The sequence below is a fragment of the Gorilla gorilla genome, chromosome 6, assembly GCF_029281585.2.
Source record: "Gorilla gorilla gorilla isolate KB3781 chromosome 6, NHGRI_mGorGor1-v2.1_pri, whole genome shotgun sequence".
NCBI classification, from domain to species: domain Eukaryota; kingdom Metazoa; phylum Chordata; class Mammalia; order Primates; family Hominidae; genus Gorilla; species Gorilla gorilla.
Genome location: NC_073230.2, coordinates 163,383,775 through 163,406,524, shown reverse-complemented (window position 1 = coordinate 163,406,524; position 22,750 = coordinate 163,383,775). Strand labels below are relative to the sequence as shown.

The 22,750-nt window shown below is 36.6% G+C and overlaps 1 protein-coding gene across 5 annotated transcripts in view; it reads right to left on the bottom strand.

The window, feature by feature from the left end:
• The window catches only part of DPP6 (dipeptidyl peptidase like 6), a 1,146,878-nt gene that overhangs the window by 340,943 nt on the left and 783,185 nt on the right, over window positions 1-22,750 (bottom strand). For all 5 annotated transcript variants that reach the window (XM_063708874.1, XM_019031374.4, XM_019031375.4 and 2 more), the window contains one exon: window positions 9,417-9,511. In XM_063708874.1, coding sequence (XP_063564944.1) covers window positions 9,417-9,511 — 95 coding nt within the window. The remainder of the gene's footprint in view (window positions 1-9,416; window positions 9,512-22,750) is intronic.

Sequence of the window (22,750 nt, the reverse complement as noted above, 5' to 3'; positions counted from 1 at the left end):
AATAATTGTTATGTAATTTTCAATCTCAAAGTTATGTTCAATTTAAATAATACTCATTCTTTATTTCCAAATAAAATAACAAAACTATACTATAGCAAAACATATTTCTAAAAATTATAAATAAAGGAGCTATTTGTATTTTAAAACAATCAGGTAAAGTATACTTTTGTGAATAAAATTAAAACATTTACCTTTCTCTGTACCTGAATTCTCCAGAATTTGTAAACTGTGCCTCAACAGTTAAGGCCAAAATAATGATCGTCCAGAGACTGGAGGTTGATTCATTATTCAGGAGATTGGCATGTAACCTCGTGTCATGATCTACCCCATGTTGCTAGCAACCTGGCCCACATGCGATGATAAGGTTTGTTCTCCCCACTCAGGGACATGACTTCTTGGGAATGAGCCTTCGCAGTGCCAAGGAAGGAAAGAAGGATGTCTACCCTTCTAACCTAAGCAGAGACTGATCATCAATGCTTCCATGGTTAGCTGTTGTTTTTTTAATCAAAAGAGGGAAAAAATACCCTACAGGTCACATTTGGCAAACTTCCAAATTAAGTCACCTGGGGAAGAAGTCTTGTGTGTCATCTTGTTGCTAAGTAAACAATCTTACTGTGAGCTCTTCAAATTGTTGATGTACTGATTACTGTGTGATCTACTGACATTGAAAAGGATGCTGATTTGCCTCTGAATCATAAAGTTTTACTGATTGTCTTGCACGTAGGCATTTTAGCCTGTGTGTTGCAATCTGTTGTCAGTGATTGGAACCTTTTTATTGTACCTCTTAATGATAAAGGGCAACTCTGATATGAGGAGTCCCCTTCACTTCTCCTAAACTTTCTTATGAAAGCCTTCCGGCTTGTAACAGATTCTGGAACATGTCCAACTTTGTTGGTGTGTTTTCCCAGATCGATTCTCACCTGTGGCTTCCAATAAACCTTTATTACATTATTTCTGCTTCAGTAGCTTTAATTTTGGTTGACACCTTTCCATGTGCTACAGACTAAAGACTACACACAATGGAAGCTTCCTGAAGACCTCTCTCCACCTTTTCCCCAGACCTTCCAGCTACAACTTTTCAAGCCCCTCCCAAAACAACCTACTAACCGCACTGTCTACCCCTGAAATGTGGAATTATCCACCCTTTTCATTTTGCCTATTATGCCATTTCCGACTTTTCTCCCATATTCAAGGACTGCTGAAATGTTCCTTCTGCAAGCCTCTATCTAGAGTTCCCAGCAATCCTCCTCTTTCTTTCTCACCTTGTTCTCATTGCACATTGGATTAATACCTCCGTTGCAAAATATATTATGTTAAAACAACTACTTCTTTTATATGCAGGCTGAAAGCTACATAAGAATAGAAATCTGTTTTTATTAACCACTGTATCCACCCACCACCTTGTCTAGTCAGGGCCTTGCACAGAGAAGGCCTTCCCTGACTGTCACATGAAGAGTATACGTGTGATGGAGGAGTGATGGTACACAGCCCTTAGCCTGCAGGGAACAGTAGCTCTGGGGCCAGAAAGATTAAACCACTACTGTACTGCTTTTGAGAATTTTTTTTTTTTTTTGAGATGGAGTCTCGCTGTCACCCAGGCTGGAGTGCAATGGCACCATCTCGGCTCACTGCACCCTCCGCCTCCTGGGTTCAAGCGATTCTTCTGCCTCAGCCTCCCGAGTAGCTGGGACTACAGGCATAGAGATGGGGTGTCACCATATTGGCCAGGCTGGTTTCAAGCTCCTAAACCTTGTGATCCGCCCACCTCGGCCTCCCAAAGTGCTGGGATTACAGGCGTGAGCCACTGCGCCCGGCCTCTTTTCAGATATTTTAAAGACATAAGTATAAATACTCATCTACTGTACTTATTTATTATTTTTATTTTATTTTGAGATGGAGTTTCTCTCTGTTGCCCAGGCTGGAGTACAGTGGCGTGTTCTCTGCTCACTGCAGCCTCCACCTCCCCGGTTCAAGCAATTCTCCTGCCTCAGCCTCCTGAGTAGCTGGGATTACAGGCGCCTGCCACCACGCCACACTAATTTTTTTATTTTTAGTAGAGATGGGGTTTCACCATGTTGGCCAGGCTGGTCTTGAACTCCTGACTTCAAGTGATCTGCCCGCCTCGGCCTCCCAAAGTGCTGGGATTACACGCGTGAGCCACTGCGCCCAGCCTCATCCACTTTAAAAAGTAAAATCATGGTCTATGTGGTAAAAGTTAGAATAAAGGTAAGTAAAATATACTTGTTTTCTGTTCTATCTTGTAGTAAAAGAAGTAGAAACAGAAAAGGCAGGAGAGAGAAAAGTAGGACAAGAAAGAGAAAAGAAAAAAAGAGAGAGAGAGACCATCTGAGACACAGGAGAAAAATGAAATAATGACATAGGGGGACAAAGAGGATCCAGGGAATTTTACAGACAGAAATGAATACAGATAATACCAAGACAGTTTGTGCTACGATTTCTCACAATGTGCAATGTTCTTGCAGAAGACATTGAGTTTTTATGCCACCCTTTTGTTCCTGAACTAAAAGGGGTTTCAAACTCAGAGACCAGTCTGGTCAGAAGTCAGCAAGTGTGGGTCACTGCAGGGCTGGTCAGCCCATGTCCTGTCTGAGGGGCCAGCTGCCTCCTAGCTCCAGCCAAATTTTGCTGTCTGTGAGCAAATGAGGATGCTGCTGCCAGATCTTTGTATTTTTCAAGAGACGCCAGAAATCTGGGTTAGTTTGTAAAAACCACTCTGTGGGCCAAACAAAACATTTCAGTGGGCATCACGAGCTGCCAGTTTATGCCCTCTCAACCGTACACAAAAACACGGCTGTTTCCCCTCATGGTTTTCACTGACATGCTAAGTGAAATCCAGCCTCAGATGAGAGATGGCCCATGGGCCATTGCTGGCCCACTGGAGTTGCAGCCACCATCCTGGTTATCAGTGGTCAGTGAACTCAGGACAACAGGAGCTGAAACCGAGGCTGAGCCCACTTCCCGGGGGCCAGCCTGTTCCTGGCTGAGATGACACCTCTCAGAGCATCCTGTGCTTCCCATTCAACAGTGCACTGGGCTCTGTGCAGAACAGAAAAGAGAAAGAGGCAAGAAAGTGGGCTTCTGTTTCCTTCCAAATTTACCCTGTTTCAGGGCTGAGAGGACTAGGGCATAAAGCACTTGACAGAAATTAAATGACATAGAATAAAGTGAGAATTATTGATGCAGGGGTCAAGTATCCAGTGGAGTTTATTTGAAGAAGTAAAAAGAAAGTAGTCTCGAGTTCTAATCTCAGCCACATTCTGGAGTTCCTCTGGTAGTACGAACAGGCCTGTTATTTGTTCTTCTTATTTTGGAATGGGTCTAATAATACTTGCCTATTTATGTCTCTTTCTGTGAGGAGTCAGAATTAATTTTTAGAGACAGAGATAAAAATTCAAATTCTACATCTATGATTATATAAAACCAAGAGGGATACAGCTTAGAGAAAATACATTTCATTTAGATGTTAATTTAGTCATTAAAATAAGCAATTAAAACAAAGAAATTAGTAATTAAAACAACATAAAAATGGAGAAAGCCTGACATGAGCATAACAACAGAATACTTTTTTTTTTTTAAATAATCGACTTATTTTCTCCTTCAAGAATTTCTGGGAACTGTCTACAGCTCTTACATACTCATTGTGAGAAGGCAGTCTGCTGTTTTTTGAAAGATGAAACCAAAATTTTTAAATCCCGATTAAAATTATTGAATAAATGGCATTGAAATGGCAGTTATGGAAATCACCACACTAGAAAATAATACACAAAATCTCACCACCCAACAAGATTAAGTATTTTCATAGTTCAGTGTTCACTTTCTAGCCTTTCAATATATATAGTTGTTAGACTAGCATATTGTATCTTTTTAAAACATATCATAAATATTTTTTGTATCGCTACATACCCTTCATAGCTATTATTTTAATGAATACATCATATTTTATCTTTTTTAAAAAAGTTATCTCATTTTCCTAGTTTCAAGTATTTTCACTATTGTATTAACAAATAATGCTGCAACTTTGTACAGAAGCATTCCCCAGAGCAAATAAAAATGCATCAATATTGTTACTGCTCCTGAAACATATCACTAAGTTGCTTTCCAAACACCTGGCAGAATTTAAGTGATACAATGAATGACAATATAAATCTTAATGCTTCTTGTCACTGATAGCATTGTCAATAAAAAGGGCCTATACAGTATGAGTGACACAGGTCAATACAGTGACTCATTCTGAACTGGTGCGTTACATCCATAGCACTATCAGTGGAGGTTAAGCCAGAGAACTGTTCTTAGAAATTCTTAGTTTCCTCACCTCATAAAAGAAGAGTTTGAAAGACACAGTCTCTAAAGACTATTTCAGCTTTAAATATCTAAATCTTAAGCACTGGTGAAACACTTCAACCTTCTGATAATTTTTGCTCTATTATGTTTTAAAAGAATTGGAGAGATGGTGTTAAATTTTTGTAAGAATTAAGTCCCCAAGAAATCTATTTAATTCAGCAAAATGTATTAAGGCTATTTTAAGTGTATTTCTACAAGGAAGGAAGGAAGGAAGGAAGGAAGGGAGGAGTGAAGGATGAAGAAAAGGAGGGAGGGAGGGAAAGGAAAAAGGAGTGTTCTACTCAGAAGATAAAAATTCATGAGAACTTTAGGAACCAGGCAACCATTGGCCAAATGTCCAAAGATCCAATTTTGGACCATGAGATATATTTGTGGTGGTTCATTTTTTAGGGAAAAAAACAAGATACATAATAGAACAAAGGCCATTTGATAAGATGTGCTGTCTTGTTGACAAGAGTCTTATAAGGAGCATGAAATGTAAAATAATATTGACATTTAAAATTGTGTTTAAAAGAGTAAAGTGTAAGGTCCCGGAATTTCTGTGACATCAAACGTGTAATTCAAATAAAAGTGAGCTTAGGTTTGATTTTTTATTGATGTTTATAGAGTTCTGCGAGTGCCTCTTGCTGTAATTACCAGCTCTGGATGCCTCTGCCTCACTCTGGGATGCAGGCTACATCCAGCTTCATGAGGGATGGACCTCAAAACTAAAGTGGTGTGGATTCCACTGTCTGCTACTGCTGCCTGGACCCACGCAGCCGCGCACATGCGGCAGCGTCCTTGTCATGCTCCTTTGGACGTCGTCATCCTCTGTCTCTTCCTTCATAGAACCACCCCACTCCTCCTGCCTGAGCCCTGAGCCTGGCCCAGGCTCTTTGGTCTAGCCTAACGCTCTGGAATCCACATGTGGCATATACCCACATTCCAGCTGTTACAACTGTAATTCAGTCCTACGACACTCCTGAGGGATAAGACTGGACATTCAGGACTTGTATAACCAGCTGGGGTCCTGTTGTTCCTGAGCAGAGCACAATGCCAAGGCTGGAAGGTAGACCTGAAGCTCAAAGTCATGACCCCAGTGCTGAATGCCCCTCCACACCTGTCACTCACATGGATGTTTCTGGAAAACTGCTCAACTCTATTGTTTGGTTATTCTAGAGCAGTCATTCATAAAACACACAGCAATGGAGCATCTACTATATGCAGGTCATGGTGCTGAGCACTATGTGGGAGACAAAATTAAATCCCAAACAGAACCTGCTCCAGTGAGCTTAGAACTGGGCAGCAGCCTTTACAGCTGAGGGGAGCTACTTCAGAGATGATACGCTTGTGCTTTGGGGACAACTGTGCTTTTATCTGATTCATTTTCTGTAGAAATGTAGACAAGCACTTCAAAAATTCTCAAAACAGGAAGTGGATCAAGACATTTTGATAAATGTTTTCTAAAAATCAGTTCTTAGCTACCATCACATATGATATGCTATCAAATAATAAGGATCAGAAAATAGCCCACTATATATATAACATATAATATATATAAAATACATATATTTGTGTGTATATATATTTGTTTTATATATATATAAAACAAAAGAATGCCCCCCAAATTGTGAACCATAATATAATCATCATAGAATTTTAAATGTATACATATATAGAAACTCTTTTTTTTTTTTTTTTTTTTTTGAGATGGAGTCTCACTCTGTTGCCCACGCTGGAGTGTAGTGGAACAATCTCGACTCACTGCAACCTCCAACTCTCAGGTTCAAGCGATTCTCTTGCCTCAGCTTCCCAAGTAGGTGGGATTACAGGCATGTGCCACCATGCTCGGCTAACTTTTTAATTTTTAGTAGAGACGGGGTTTCACCACGTTGGCCACGCTGGTCTCGAACTCCTGACTTCAAGTGATCCACCCACCTTGGCCTCCCAAAGTGCTGGAATTACAGGCATGAACCACCGCACCTGGCCTGAACTCAACAATCTAAAGTGTTTGTGGTATTGTGAAATATTTCATGATTTCTACCATTTAAAAGCACAATAAAGGATGACTGAATTAGTAAATTTAGTCAAAAGAAATTGTTTGGGGGAAGGCAAGGTGAAATACATCCATGTAAATACAGAACTTAGCACAAGCTCTGAATTTGCTTAATCACCAGCTGTCTTAAAAGCTTTCCGGCTGGACTGACATAATGTTTGCAGTGATTTGCAGGCCCTTCCATCCACCTGTCCCATGTAAGAGCCAATCACAGTAAGCGCAGGAGCAAAGAAGAAGCTGGAGGCAAACAGGCTTTGGTACCTTGCAGTGACCAGCTATGAGGAGGGTCTGTTTTTATTGGCTCGGCAAAGAGAATGAGGTTATTAGAGGTCAAGATTGTAGGGAATATTTTAAAATTCTGCTGACCACAGAATTTACCAATTCCTTTCCATTTCTCAACTTGTTTAAGGCTGTTTTATAGCCCAACTTAAAAATTACAGTTGGCCTCAGATTGCTTTTTATCATTTATACAAGCTCACAGCTTCTGGAATTCAAATGAGAAGAGAACACCTGATCAGTCACCAGGAAGGCAAGAGAACAGAATATGGAAGAGCGACTGCTCCCCATTCCCAATTCCTCCGGGCTGTGGGTGATCCTCCAGCCTCTAGCCCCTGTGGAACACCAGGCTTCACCTTCTCCCTACTTGCTCATGAAAACACACAGAGCATACCACATATTCCATTGCTGGATCTCACAGAGTACCCAGGTTCTGGGCTGGCAGAAGAAATCAGCTTTAATTTGGAGATAGAGCAATTGAGGCATGATAATTTTAAATGACTAAGTGGCTCTGCGGAAATTAAATCCAGATTAAATTAAATTAGGATGCAGACCTCTAAATGACATTTTTTGTTTTCTTTATTTTGAGTCTGTTGATAGGAGCATTTAAATGTAGCTTTGAGAAAGGAATAATGAATCCATTAGGCTGTACATATTTGGTGCTTAATAAATGTTTATAAAATGAATGGAAAAGTGACATTTTAAGGAAAAAAGATTGCATTATATAGAATAAGCCAGCGAATTTCTGAGATGAGAACTTTTCTTTATCCATGGTAGTTTCTGAAGTCACCTTATTAAAGGTGACTTGGCTAAAATAACTTCAGTTAAAATATATGATCTGTCACAAGCTATTGATTTTAGAAAGAGAAGGCGGTTCACATTCATGTATTTCATTGCTAAGTGCTGCTGTTATGTACAACACCCAGCCTTTACTAAACTGACATCCTCACAGGAAATAATGATAACATTCCGACATTAAAATGCACTCACGCTCAGCAACAGTCTAATCATTTTATCCTCTCTATTAATATTAGAAAACCATTTCTACAACGTTAGTATTTCTAAGTGAGTTGAATCAGATTCTCTTAGGGGAGTAATTCTACCAAAGATGATTTTTTTAATGCAAAAATGCAGGCACATTCATTTGTCCTAGGTCCTACTTTGCAGAATACTATTTAATTCAATAAAGTGATCATTTTTGGAACTATGCCATCATCTAACAGCGTGAGGCCTCCCTTACACCTGCAGTCTATGTTAAGGGCAGCATGCACTTAATACTAAATCTCAGCAAACCTTTTAATAAAAAGGTATCTTTATGCAAAAGAAAAGAAATGAAAGTATTTAAATAGCAAGTTACATGTTCTTTAGGAGGGAAAAGAAGGCAGCACAGCATTTCTGTGGATCTGGGGATGGTGTAGGGTAAAGATGAAGCCATCCTTCCTTCTCCCTGGGACACAGGCTTCTGGGACACCACCTGAATGCTCCCTCAGCCATGAGTGAGCTGTGAGATTCAAAAGCTCATGCTCTAAGTCTCACTCAGGATCCTTATCTGTAAAACCAGGGAACCGGTTAATTTTTTTTACAACCTCTTCTAATCCCGGATTATAGGATTCTAGGAGTTCTGTGTTTCTGATTCATACCAGAGCCCTGTTATGATCGCTTTAACGGGATTCACAGCCTGTTTCAATTCTTGCTTTTTAACATAGCTTTAACCTTAGTTCTGTCCTTTGATTTCCCCAGTGTCTCAAACAAGAAAAGAATCAACTGCTTTGAGTTGGAGATTTATTTATTCTAATAAGAGTCTGAACATTTTGTAAACAAACAAAATGTTAATTCTCTTTAAATTGATTTTGGTGTATAACTCCAGTCAATATTTCTAATACATATCTTTAACCGTACATGAACATCAAATCTTAATGCCATTTAAATCTTTGGGGTCGAGTATAGTGGCTCAGCCTTGTAATCCCGGCACTTTGGGAGGCCAAGGCAGGAGGACTGCTTGAGTTCAGGAGTTCAAGACCAGCCTGGGCAACATAGTGAGACCCTATCTCTACAAACAAAAACAAAAACAATTAGCTGGGCACGGTGGCACACGCCTGTAGTCCCAGCTACTCAGGAGGCTGAGGTGGGAGGATTGCCTGAGCTTGGGAGGTCAAGGCTGCAAATGAGCCATGATTGTACCACTTCACTCCAGCCTGGGCAACAGAGTGAGATCCTGTCTCAAAAAATATACATATATTTGGGAAAACAAGTTTTCCCAAATCATAAAGCAGTGGCATTCATATTGACTCAGTATTTACTTTGAGGCATAAGCATCCACTTAATATAATTAGGGTAAGTACAGTCACAGTGCCTAAGTTAATACTTCCTATGCATGTGGAGATGAGCTTTGTTTAAACTGGATTGAACAAATTCTCCTGAAGTATTCTACATGCATTATTGCAATTGTTCTGTAAATGTGTAAAAGCCTTAGGACTTTATCTTTTAATTATATATGATATGCAACACTTGTTCCCAACACCTGCAGAGAAATTTCCCGGACAATGAAAGAAACAGTGCTTTCATCTTATTGAATTAGTGTGGTTTCAATTTCACATTATCTTTTGTTGCTCAGCCTGTAGTATTACAAGTTTATTGCTTCTCCTTGGCTATGCTAAAAGTTGAAAGCAAAAGTCATTTTCTGCTTTATTGACTTGCAGGAAGAAAAACTGAAATTATCCCGGTCATTAAAGAGAGTACTTACAATTTTTTTGCCTTCTATTAAGACAGTAGAAGTATTTGTTTCAACATTCCACAGTCTCACTGTTCCTTTCTGTTCTCTGTAGATGAATTCTGTATCTGTAAGAGAGGAAGTAGAAAAAAACCACATGAAACATCAAGGAACTCACCTCAACTTTTGACGAATGCTTATGTAAAGAAAAATCACTAGTTCTGAAAAAAAGATAGGCTCCCACTCATCAAACGGCCCTTTCAATATGGTGCAATATGCCCAGCTCTTCTTAGTCCAGCCTCACATGATGCTTCTCTCCTACTTTACACACTGACATAGAAAGCACAGGCGCACACCTTTGGAACAGCTAGAATGTTCTTGGGCAGGACACAAAGAGCAGATTAAGAAAGCAGATACTCCAAGGAGCCAAAGACAACTGTTAGTAAAGGGACTAATTTCCTATATCCAACTTTGGAGTAAATCTGTATGCAGAATGCTTGTGGCCCATAGCCACATCCTGCAAAACATGCTTTCATCTGCTCCACGAGCTCCCCTAGGTGCTCTTGCTTGGAGGAATTAGCTGCTTCACTGCCATGAATACCTTTGAATCTATACATCTCATAGATGCTGAGTCTGGCCTCTTGTAGATGAACAACCAAGATTTCAAGCATCCCCTTAGAAAATTAGTAAAAACGCTTACTCAAAATAGTATGCATATGGACATGTACATATATATCTCCTAGGAATGAAAGGGTATATTTCTGAAAGGCAGGGTTGTATAAAAAAAAAAACTCCCCAAAATCAATGAGATTAAAAACACTCCAACAGAAAAAAATAGACAAAATAAATACACCAAGAATTTTTTTAATTTAAAAAAATGTTTATTTCATCAAATGTATCAATCTTTAATGACATCTTAGCTTTGAACCATAATTAGAAAGATCTTTGACCCTCCAAGATGATAAAGACACTTTCCAATGTTTTCTTCTAGAATTTTTATGCCTTTTTTTTCTTTTTTGTATTATACTTTAAGTTCTAGGGTACATGTGCACAATGTGCAGGTTTGTTACATATGTAAACATGTGCCATGTCGGTGTGCTGCGCCCGTTAACTCGTCATTTACATTAGGTATTTCTCCTAATGCTATCCCTCCCCCTGCCCCCCACCGTACAACAGGCCCTGGTGTGTGATGTTCCCCTTCCTGTGTCCAAGTGTTCTTATTGTTCAATTCCCACCTATGAGTGAGAACATGCGTACACCAAGAAATTTTATAAAACAAAAATAGTAAGTAAGCACATGAATAGACTCTTAAAGTCATTAACACTCTGATGATGCAAAATAAAATCAGAGATAGGTACCATTTTGCAGCCACTACCTTAGAAGACAGTAAGAAAATTTCATACGGGCAAACTACTTTCTGAAATGTAGGGTTGTAGGTTGAGAGGCAGGGCCCACAGTGGGGAGAAGGAAAACACTATCTTTCTGAGTGAAGGCAGTAACCTTGAGCCAGTTTGATGGTAAAGGCATTTCACACTATAATAGTTGATGACTGAAAAACATTATGCAGACTGGATTAATTCAAAAGCAGAGTTGTTATAATTTAAGTATGTGTAGATTTTATGAGGAAAATGAAAGTCTATCAATATAATGAAAATTTCATCATCGACATGGTCCTAGATCAATCTACTTTATGCATTATGTAAATTACATCCAAAGGTTCAGTGCTAAACTTAACAGATGTTTAGGTGAAATTGTTTTCATTTATTTTCCTGGTAATACTTTCATGAACAAATCAAATGAGTCATATTTTTCTGTTTCTTAAGCAAACACACCAAGGGGCAGCTATTGAATGAGCTATCTCACATTAAAAGAACTCACATGGAAGACCCTGCAATCATTTCAGTGAAGTTGCCCTTATATAGCAAATTTTAGAATTTTTTTTTAGAAAGCACTTAAGTTTGTTAGTTATATAAGTTGCAAAAAAGGTTACTACTTAATTTGATTGTCATCTTATCTCCCTTTGTCCATTAGCTTTTACTTTGAATGAATTTCTAAATATCAAGTTTGCCTTCAGTGGATGAAGATTTACTACCTTTGACACCCCCTCACAAGTTCCAAGTTCTCTGCTTCTACCCCGCCCCCACATTACTGATCACCATGAAACATAATGATTGTTTGAGAGTATGCAGTGGGGAGCTGAACAATGAAAACACAGAGAGGGGAACGACATACACTGGGGCCTGTTGCAGGGGTCAGGAGGAGGGAGAGCATCAGGATAAATAGCTAATGCATGCAGGGCTTAATACCTAGGTGATGGGTTGATAGGTGCAGCAAACCACCATGGCACACATTTACCTATGCTACAAACCTGCACATCCTGCACATGTATCCCGGAACTTAATAAAATAAATAAATACATAAAAAAGATTATGCCGTACTACATCTGAGGTACATAAAACCTGCTTGTTTCTACGGAAACCAATGAGACCATTTCAGAATTAGAACATATGATTACTTTTTTTTCTCCTGAATTTTATCATTCCAGTATTTTTAACAGTTTTATCACATATTTATGTATCTTTAAATACTACGTTGTTTAGTTTTTTTTGCATTTGACCTTAATAAGGTGATATTTACTGTGTTCCTCAGTAATTTATATTATATCATATTTCTAAGGTGAATATAATAGTCCATGCTGTCTTGGCTCTTAGTTCTCACTGATGTACACGATTCTAGTGTATATTACAATGGATACCAGTCATTCCTAGTTTTATTGTTATTACAAACCATTCTACCATGAATATTCTTCTTTACATCTTTTGGTAAAAATGTACAAGACTTTTGCTTCCTCTCCTCTTCCCTCTCCTCTCCTCTCCTCTCCTCTCCCCTCCCCTTTTCTTTTTCTTTCTTTCTTCCTTCCTTCTTTCCTTCCTTTCTTTTTTTATTTTTTTGACGGAGTTTCACTCTTGTTGCCCAGGCTGGAGTGTAATGGCATGATCTCGGCTCACTGCAACCTCTGCCTGCTGGGTTCAAGTGATTCTCTTGCCTCAGCCTTCCCAGTAGCTGGGATTACAAGCTTGCACCACCACGCTGATCTAATTTTTGTATTTTTAGTAGAGATGGGGTTTTGCCTGGGTTATGGGAATCTTAACCTTACAAGTTATTTTCAAAAGTGGTTATGACACTTTAACAGGCACCAATAGTGAATGAGATCTCATAACTCACATCCTCTCTAAAACTTGCTATTTTCAAACTTCTTACTATCTTCCAATACAATGGGTGTAAAAATGATATCTCTGATTTTATTTTGCATCATCAGAGCGTTAATCACCTTAAAAGTCTCTTTATGTCCTTACTTACTATTCTTGTCTTATTTTATAAAATTCATTGGTTTATTTATTTTGCCTACTTTTTTCTGTTGGAATGTTTTTATCTAATTGATTTGTAAGAGATTTTTTATACATCCCATATGAAATATTCATTAGTTTTATGTGTTGAAAGTGCAGTTTCTTAGTTGTGGTTTTCGTTTTATATATAAAATATTTTGATAAGCAGAAATTATTAATATAGTAAAAATGTTTACCCTTTGTGTTTGATATGACATATGTAATAAATATTTTCCCATTACATGGTCATAGTAATGTTCTCCTATATATTTTCTGAAACACTTTTGACTTTTCCTTTAAAAAATAAAGCCTTAATTCACTGGGAAATGACATGAATGTATGGTGTGAGGTAGGAATCTAATTTTGTATGTTTATATCTGCAACTATTTGTTGCAGTACAATTTGAGAAGGTCATTATTTGCTCTATAAGATGTGATGTGATCAATAATATTTCAGCAAGAATATCTGCAGTCATTGGGTCATATGGGACTTTTTTATGTGCCCACTGATGAGTTGACTCATTCCTGCATTGATACTACACTGTGAAATTATGTACCTTTGTAGTACATCTTGCTATCTGGAAATTTTCCCTTATGAGTTTCCTTCACGAAGGGTTTGGTGTTCCTTAGGATTTTGCTGTTTATTATATGTGTTAGATTCAGCCTTATATGCATTACATTCAGCCTGTTAAATTAGTAAAGAATTCTCCTGGGAAACTGATTGAGATTTCATTCAATTGAAAGTTCCATTTGGAGGAAACTGGACACCTTTACAACCCTGAGTCTTCCTTCTGCGTACTTGGTCTGTCTTTCCATTTATTGAGGTTTTTTTTTTAGCATCTTTCCATGAGTTTTTATATTTTTCCATTGACAAAAATAACACAAAACATAACCTATCTAGAAATGAATCTAACAAGGGATGTGAAAGACCTCTATGCCCCTTTACTGTGGATCATCTATTCCATCAATAGACCCTGGTAACAAGTGCTCTGTTTTGTCATTATATAGTTTTGCCTCTCCTAGAATTTCTTACAAATAGAATCACACATTACATAGTCTTTTGTGTTTCTCTCCTTTCACTTACCATAATGATCTTGAGATTTATCCATGTTATTCCTTGTATTAATGTTTCATTCCCTTATACTACAAAGGAGTAGTCTATAGGACTGACAGACCTCAATTTTTTTGCATTCAAATTCATGCATTAGTGACAATTTAGATTGCTGCCAGGTTGTAGCTATTATATTGTTGGGTCATATGGTATGTTTGCATTTAACTTTATGGGAAACTGCCAAACTATTTTCCAAAGTAGCTATACCATTTTGCATTTCCACCATCAATTGTATAAGAGTCACATGCACACCATTTCTTCACTATCAGTTGGCAAAATCAGTCTATTAAACATTAGCCACTCTAGCAGGTGTGTAGTGGTATCTCACTGAGGTTCTAATTTGCATTTTGATGATACATAGTAATAATGAACATCTTTTCATGTGATTATGGGTGATTTGCAGGTTTTTTGCAAAGTATCTTGAAAAATTTTGTCCACTTTTAATTTTTTTTTTTTTTTTACAATTTATTACTGAGTCCTTTAAACATTCTGGATATGAGTCTTTGTCTGAGATGTATTTTTTAAAATTCTTTACCAGGGTGTGGCTTTCCTTATTCTTTTCCCAATTAATTTTTTAAACACTGGGGCCTGTCGGGGGATGGGGGACTAGGGGAGGGATAGCATTAGGAAAAATACCTAATGTAGGTGATGGGTTGATGGGTGCAGCAAACCACCATGGCATGTGTATACCTATGTAACAAAACTGCACATTCTGCACATGTACCCCAGAACTTAATAATAGTTTTTTTATAATAATAAAAAAAACTAAAGTGAATGAAATCTATTTTTTTGTATTTTTCTTTCATGATTCATGTTTTTAGTGTCCTGAGAAATTTTTGCCTACCTCAATGTCACAAAGATTTTATCTCATGTTTTCTTTTAGAATTCTAATAATTTTAGCTCTTTCATTTAGGGTCTACGATCAAATTTTAGTTATCTTTTAGACAGTATATGTGACAAGCAGCAATGTTCCTTTATTTTCAGATACATAACTCGTTTGTTATTCCAGTACATTGTTGAAAAGATTGTCTTTTTCTCACTGAATTACTTCAGCATTTTTTTTTTTGTCAAAAATGAATTGAAAATGTATGTGTAGATTTCTTTTTCTGGATTTTCTATCCCATTCCATTTATCTGTGTCTATTCTTATGCCAATGCCACACTGTGTTGATTACTGTAACTTTAGAGTAAGTCTTGAAATCAAGTAGTATAAGACCTCAAACTTTGTTTTACTTTTTCAAAATTGTGTTGGATAGTTTAGGTCCTTTGTATTTCAATATAAATTTTTTAATTATCTTGTTGATTTCATCAAACAAGTATTTGGGATTAGGATTGGTATTACATTGAATCTATAATTCAGTCTAAGGAGAAGAGCCATTTTAAAAATATTGCGTATTCCAATCCATGAACATAGTATATATCTCTAATTGTTTAGATCTTTCTTGGCTTCATTTTGGAATTTTAGTAGTTTTCATGTACAGATGTTGAATTTCTTTTTAATAATTAAATCCCAAAATTTCCCAATATTTTTTCATTGTAAATGGTATTACTGTTTAATTTCATTATTTGTTAGTTTGTAATTATAAAAATAAAGTTAATTTTGTCTATTGATTTTGTGTCCTGCAACTTTACTCAATGCACTTTTTTGTTCTAATTCACTTAAAAAATACACTTCTTAGGGTTTTAACATACACAATCATGTTATGCAAATAAGGACAGGTCTACTCCTTCCTTTCAAATCTGTGTACCTTTTATTTATTTTTTGGCTTTACTGCACTAACCAGGACCTTTATTACAATGCTAAATAAAATCAGCATTAGAACACATCTTTTCATTGTTCCCAATGTTAGGCAGAAAGCATTGAACTTTTCATCATTGAATATAACTTAGGTGTAATTTTTTTTTTCATAAATGACATTAATAAGTGAGGAAGTTCCCTTCTAGTCTTAGGATGTTGAAAGATTTTATCATAAAACATTGATTATTATAAAATGCTTTTTGTGCAGCTATTGCAATTATCTTATGAGGTTTCTCTTTTATTGTCATTAATACAGTGAGCTATGTTCATTGATTTTCAGATGTTAAACCAAATTTGCATTCCTAAGATAAACCCATTGGTCATGATATATTACCATGTTTTATATAGTATTGATGTTTTTTTTTTTGAGACAGGGTCTTGCTCTGTTACCTAGGCTGAAGTGCAGTGGCATGATCATGGCTTACTGCATCCATGAACTCCTGGACCCAAGAAATCCTCCCAACTCAGCCTCCCAAGTAGCTGGGACCACAGGCGCATGCCACCACGCCTGGCTAATTTTTTAAATTCTTGTAGAGATTAAGTCTTAGTTTGTTATTCAGGCTGGTTTCAGACCTCTGGGCTCAAGCAATTCTTCTGCCTCAGCCTCTCAAAGTGCTGGAATTAGAGGTGTGAGGCACCATGCCAGGCCTATTGTTGATTTTTATGTGTTAATATTTTGCCAGGCATTTTTGCCTCATGATCATGAAGGATATTGGTCTTAATTCTTTTTTTTCTTGTGATTTCTTTATCTGGTTTTAGAGTGAGAGTATTTCTGCTTCATAAAATAAGTTGGGAAGTGTTCCATTCTATTCTATTTTCTGAAAAAATTTATGTTGGATTTTTATTATTTTTGCCTTAAATATTTGATAGAATTAATTAATGAAGCCAAGTGGGCATGAAGTTTTCTTTGTGAGAAGGCTTTAAATTACAGATGCAAGTTCTTTAACCGAAATAGAGCTGCTTCAGTTTCCTATTTCTTCTTAGGTCAGTGTTGAAAATAGGAGTCATTTGATGATTTGTCCATGTCATCTAGCTTGTAAAATGTATTGGTATTGTAGGAGAGAAAAGATCTTTTCTCATTCACCATCAGGGTCATGGCTGAGGCACCTACAACAAAAGACACATCAACACGAGAAAAACATACACATTTATGTAACATAAGTTTTATGTGATATGGGAAACTTCAGACAGGAACATCCAAAGAAACAAGGAAACCTGTGTATTTTTATGCTTTGGTTTGATGAATGGTGGACATTTATGGAGAAGTATAATTGAAGAAAGGTGATGTGATCTAATGGTAATAAATGGGGAACTTAGCAAGGCCTGTTGGTTGACATTCTTCTTTGTGTCCCTGTGTCTTGTGAAATAAGGAAATTCCTTTCTTCTGAGTACAAGAAGGACACTTCTAGAATGAAAGTCTTGTAACCTTCTTCAGAAGAAAGTCAGAGGATTCTTGCATGACCTGCTTTAGGGGAGAAGTGTGGAGGAAGGGCAGAGAGACCTTTGTTTCTGCTATTTCCTCCACTGCCAAGGTGCCATATTTTTCGGTAGTATATCCTGAACCCCATCAGTATAAATTTTGTTTTATTTTAAAAATAAATTATTTATTTAAAAATATTTATTAATTTAAAAAATATGCATGCATTTTCTATTAATTAATAACGTATTATCTTTTTAGTAAGATAACAGGTTATGCTTTAGTAGGATAGTAGTATCTGCATTTATCTCCCTACTTTATTTCCTGAATTGGTCATTTGTGTCTTCTTTTTTTCTTGACCAAACTGGATATTTATCAATTTTATTGACCTTTCAAAGAACAAGCTCTTGGCATTATCATGTGTATTATTTCTGTATTCTACTTCAGAAAGTTATTTTCTTTTCTTTGTTATTCCTTCCTTCTTTTTGCTTCACTTTTAATTTACTTCTTTTCTTCTAGCTTGTTAAGATGAAAGCCTAGGTCTTTGGTTTGATTTTTTTTTTCCTTTCTAGTTAAACTATTAAAGCTAAAATTTTTCCTGTGTGTATAGCACTAGTGACGTCTCACAAATTTTGATATGCTCAATTACATTATTATTCAGTTCAAATTATTTCCAATTTTCCCTCAAATGTCTCATATGCCCAGTAGGTATTTTGAAATCTGTTAATTTCCAAATATTTAAAGTTTATCTGACCATCTTATTGTTATAGATTTTTAAAATTTAAATCCACTGGATCAAAGAATACTCTGTATATATTTCAGTCTTTTGAAACCTATTATGTCATTTTTATGGATAATAATATAGTCTAACCTTTAAATATACCATATGCACATATAAGAAAACCATTTATATGGCTGGGTTTGGGTTTATCATTTGTTTGTTTGTTTTCTAAGTGTCTCCTCTGTCTTGTTTCTCTCTCATTATTTGGCTTTCATTTTATTGTTTAAATATCTTTAGAATTTTAATTTTCCTATTTTAGTTGCATTTCTTTGCATTAGCTTTTTTTGTGGTTGTCTTAGAAGTTATAATATATACCATTAAATTTTCAAAGTCCAGAAGCAGTTAATAATGTACCACTTCTTGTTAACTATAGAAACCTGTTAAGCTTTCAGGTCCGTGTCCACTTCCATGCAATTATACTTGTTACGTGTATTACATCAACATAATTTACGTATTACAGAAGACAATGTTATAGTTTTAGTTTATGACACAACATGGTTTATAAAGAAGTTAAAATTAAAAAGTCAAAAAGAAAAAAATGTCTTTTGCATTTATCCACAATTGTCCATTTCTGATGTTTTTTATTCTTTATCAAGATTTGAGTTTCCATTGTATATCATTTTCCTCCGTGATGAAATTCCCTTAGGATTTCTTTTTGCATGGGTCTGCTGGCAAAACACATTATTTTATATTTGTTTTATCTGAAAATGTCATTTAACCTTTATTCTTGAAGAATATTTTCTGTGAATATAGATTTCCAGTTTATAGGGTTTTTTGTTTTGTTTTTTGCCTTTCAGCATTTTGAAACTCTGTTCCACTCTCTTCTGGTCACCATGGTTTTTAATGAGAAGTCAACCATTAATTGAATTATTTCCCAGAATGTATTATTTTTCTTTTGGTGCCTTTAAGATTTACATGCTGCCTTTGGCTTTTGAAGTTGACTGTTATGTGCTTTTATTCTTTTGGTCTCTTTTTTCCTTCAACTTTTATTTTAAATTCTGGGGTACATGTGCAGGATGTGCAGGTTTGTTACATAGGTAAATCTGGTTTGCTGCACAGATCAACCTATCACCTAGGTATAAAGGTGGTTTGCTGCAGAGATCGACCCATCATCTAGGTATAAAGCCCAGCATCCATTAGCTATTCTTCCTGATATTCTCCCTCCCTCAACGCCTCCCCTCAATAGGCCCCAGTGTGTGTTGTTCCCTGCAATGTGTCCATATGTTCTCATTGTTCACTTCTCACTTATAAGTGAGAACATGCGGTGTTTGGTTTTCTGTTCCTGTGTTGGTTTGCTGAGGACAATGGCTTTCAGCTCCATTCATGTCCCTGAAGAAAACATGATCTCGTTCCTTTTTGTGGCTGCATAGTATAGTATTCCATAGTGTATATGTACCATATTTTCTTGATCCAGTCTATCATTGATGGACATTAGGGTTGATTCCATGTCTTTGCTATTGTGAACAGTGCTGCAATGAACATACATGTGTACATATCTTTATACTAGAAATATTTATATTCCTTCATGTGTATACCCAGTAATGGGACTGCAAGGTTAAATGGTATTTCTGCTTCTAGATCTTGAGGAATCGCCACACTGTCTTCCATAATGGTTGAACTAATTTACATTCCCACCAAGGTGTAAAAGTGCTACATTTTCTCTGCAACCTTGCCAACATCTGTTGTTTCTTGACTTTTTTTTTTTCAAGTTCTGGGATAACTGGCATGAGATGGTGTCTCATTATGGTTTTGATTTGCATTCCTCTAATGATGTGATGTGCTTTAGATTGAGCTGTTTTGTGTTTATTTTGTTTGATGTTCACTGAGCATCTTGTATTTGCCAAGGTATGTCTTTCATCACATTTTTAGCTGTTAATTTGACAAATTGTTTTTCTACGTCTTTATCCATTTTCTCTCCTAGAAATTTTAATTACACATAAATTGGGCAGATGGATATCACTTCACAGGTCTCTGATGCTCTGTTCACTAAAAACAAATTTTCTCCCTGTTCATTTTGAATAATTTCCTTCTTTTTTTTCTTTTTCTTTTTTTTTTTTCTTTTGAGACAGAATCTCACTCTGACACCCTGGCTGAGTGCAGTGGTGTGATTTCTGCTCACTGCAGCCTCTGCCTCTCAGGTCCAAGCGATTCTCCTGCCTTAGCCTCCCATGTAGCTGGGACCACAGATATGTGCCACCACGCCCAGCTAATTTTCGTATTTGTAGTAGAGACAGGGTTTCACTATGTTGGCCAGGCTGGTCTCAAACTCCTGATCTCAAGTGATCCACCTGCCTTGGCCTCCCAAAGTGCTGGGATTATAGGCATGAACCACCACTCCCAGCCTCACCTTGGATATTGATCTATCATTTAATCTTTCCTAAGTCATGGTAATTAAATTATCAAGTCCATCCAGTGAATTTTTTAATTTCAGAATTTTTATTGTTCTATTTATAAGTCCCCATTTGGTTCCTTTATGTTTTCTGCTGAGATTTTCTATTTCTCTGCTGAGATTTTCATTCATTGCAAAACAGGCTTATGTTAATTTGTTGAGGATAGTTATAATAGCTTTCAAAAAATCTTTGTCAGTTCCAGAAATCTGTTCCATTTCCAGGTCAAATGATTAGCTTTCTTTTATTTTGAGCATGTGTTCCACTTTCTTGGTTATTTGTATCTTAAGTAATTTTGGATTATATCCTAGACATTATGGATATTAATTTCTGGACATTCTGGGTTTTGATATTATCTCCCGATAAATGTGATTTCCTCTGTTCTAGCAGGCAATTTTCTTTGCTAGGCTTACACAGCCAAGTTTGTTTCTTGGGTAGCAGCTTTGTTGTTAGTGTTGTTAGTGAAGATGTTTACGCTCTTTAGCTGACCTGCCTTGATTCCCTGCCACAGATACGATTCACAGGTCATTCAGCAATGTGGGAAGGCAGTAACTGGGGATCCCCTCTTTGGATTATTTCCTAACTTGCCCATTCTTCCTCTTGAAGCCCTCTCAAATCACCTGTCTTCTTCATTTCCAATGTTTCTGCCTTGGTTCTGATTGTCATCACCTTCACCATAGACTACTCCAGCAGCCTCCTCATGGGTCTCTCTCCTTATTTCCATTCTCTGTGCAGACAAAGCCATATCTCTTTTAAAACTCCTTTTTATCCCTTTGGCAGAAACTATTTTAGTCAAGTTTCCTAGCCTGACATTTAAGGTCCTTCCGATCCTGGCCTTGGCCCCTCTTCCCATTTGAATGCCTATCACCCCAACAAAGCATCTGGAGCACCACCATGTCTCCCAATCCTCTGCACTCCCTCACACTGCTCCCTGCACCTGTAATGTCCTTCTCCCACTATGGCCAGGTAAGATCTTCCTGGGATCTGCATAAAGGCCAACTCCCTTCTACAGTTTTCATGCCTTTTCCAGGCAGAATTAATCTCTCGCTGCTTTCAGTCCATACTTCATTCATTCTATTTTATACTCATCACAGCATGATAGAGTTATTTGTTTGTAATAACTCTCTGTCTTCTGCACTAGAGTACATGATTCACCAGAGAAGGCCACACCTTCCTGATTTTCTATCTCTAATACCCAGCATAATGACTGGTACAAAGTTAGATGCAAAATATATGTATGAGGAATTGAGCCAATTAATACTATCATAATTCTAATTCACCAAATATCCACCTTACATACAAAACAATGATGAGAACCACTAGTGTAAGAGTAACTGCTCTAGAATGAGGAGGCCATGACAGAGGTGGAGTAAGGACGGAGGCATAGGCATGGTGTTTCTTTTTTGTCAAATTATACCTTTTGTGCCTCTTTATGAGATTCAATTATCGTTATTTTATCCTTATAATTGCAAAGCAATAAGATGTTACATAGGGGAGTGTAGAGTGCATTTTAATGCTATATGGATAGGGAGATAAAGTTGAAAAGCCATGCTCAATGGGAGTTCTAAGAAACATACAATGTCAGATTCCTAGGAGAAAATTTCCAAAAGGAAAGCTTACAGCACCACCAATTGCTAGTTACTTTTCATGTGCAATATATCTAGTGCTTTGCATTTAAAATATGCCACTCATCTCATTTTCCTGTGTACCTATGCAATTCTTCAAGCTGAAAATATTACAGAAATGGAAAAAAAATTGCATTGGTAGCTAGGACTAGGAAGATGATTCCTTTTTTGTTTTGTTTTGTTTTTTTCAAACTGATATAACAATAACAAATTATTTTTTCTAACTCTCTCAACAATTAGATAAAATGCCAGTTATTTACTCATAGTATCATAGATCAGCTGATTTTATATGTTGTTTACTTTTGCTTGACAATAATGCATTTTTAAAAAGGCTTTTGAAGGCCATGCATATGTTAAAAATTTAAATAATGTTATGGCATCTTATGGTACTGTAGATTCATTAACAATTGAGCTAACAAATCTCATTACTAAGTGTAATTTATATAAGCTGTTTGGTTTTGAAGAGTACATTAATCCCTGATTGTATAAATATCACAAAGAATCCTTACATAGTAATAGATTTTAATTTCTGAAACAAAGAGTATATACAATGAATGTAGTAAGTTTAATTTTTCTCCTATCATCTTCTTTTAATTTTAAATAACTAGCAATAGAAACAGTGTTCTATTATTTATTTTATTTCTATCTATAATTTACTTGTATTTATGTATGTTCTGATAACAAATAGCACACAATATACACATATCTTAAGACAGTCAACATCAATATTATGGTCATAAAATATTAATCTGTAATCTCCAGTACCCACACTGCAGTCTAGAAATACCATTTCCCACTAAATGAAACCCAGATTCTCTCTGTAAATGGCTAATTCCATGTCTGTGATAGGCAATATCCGAGCCC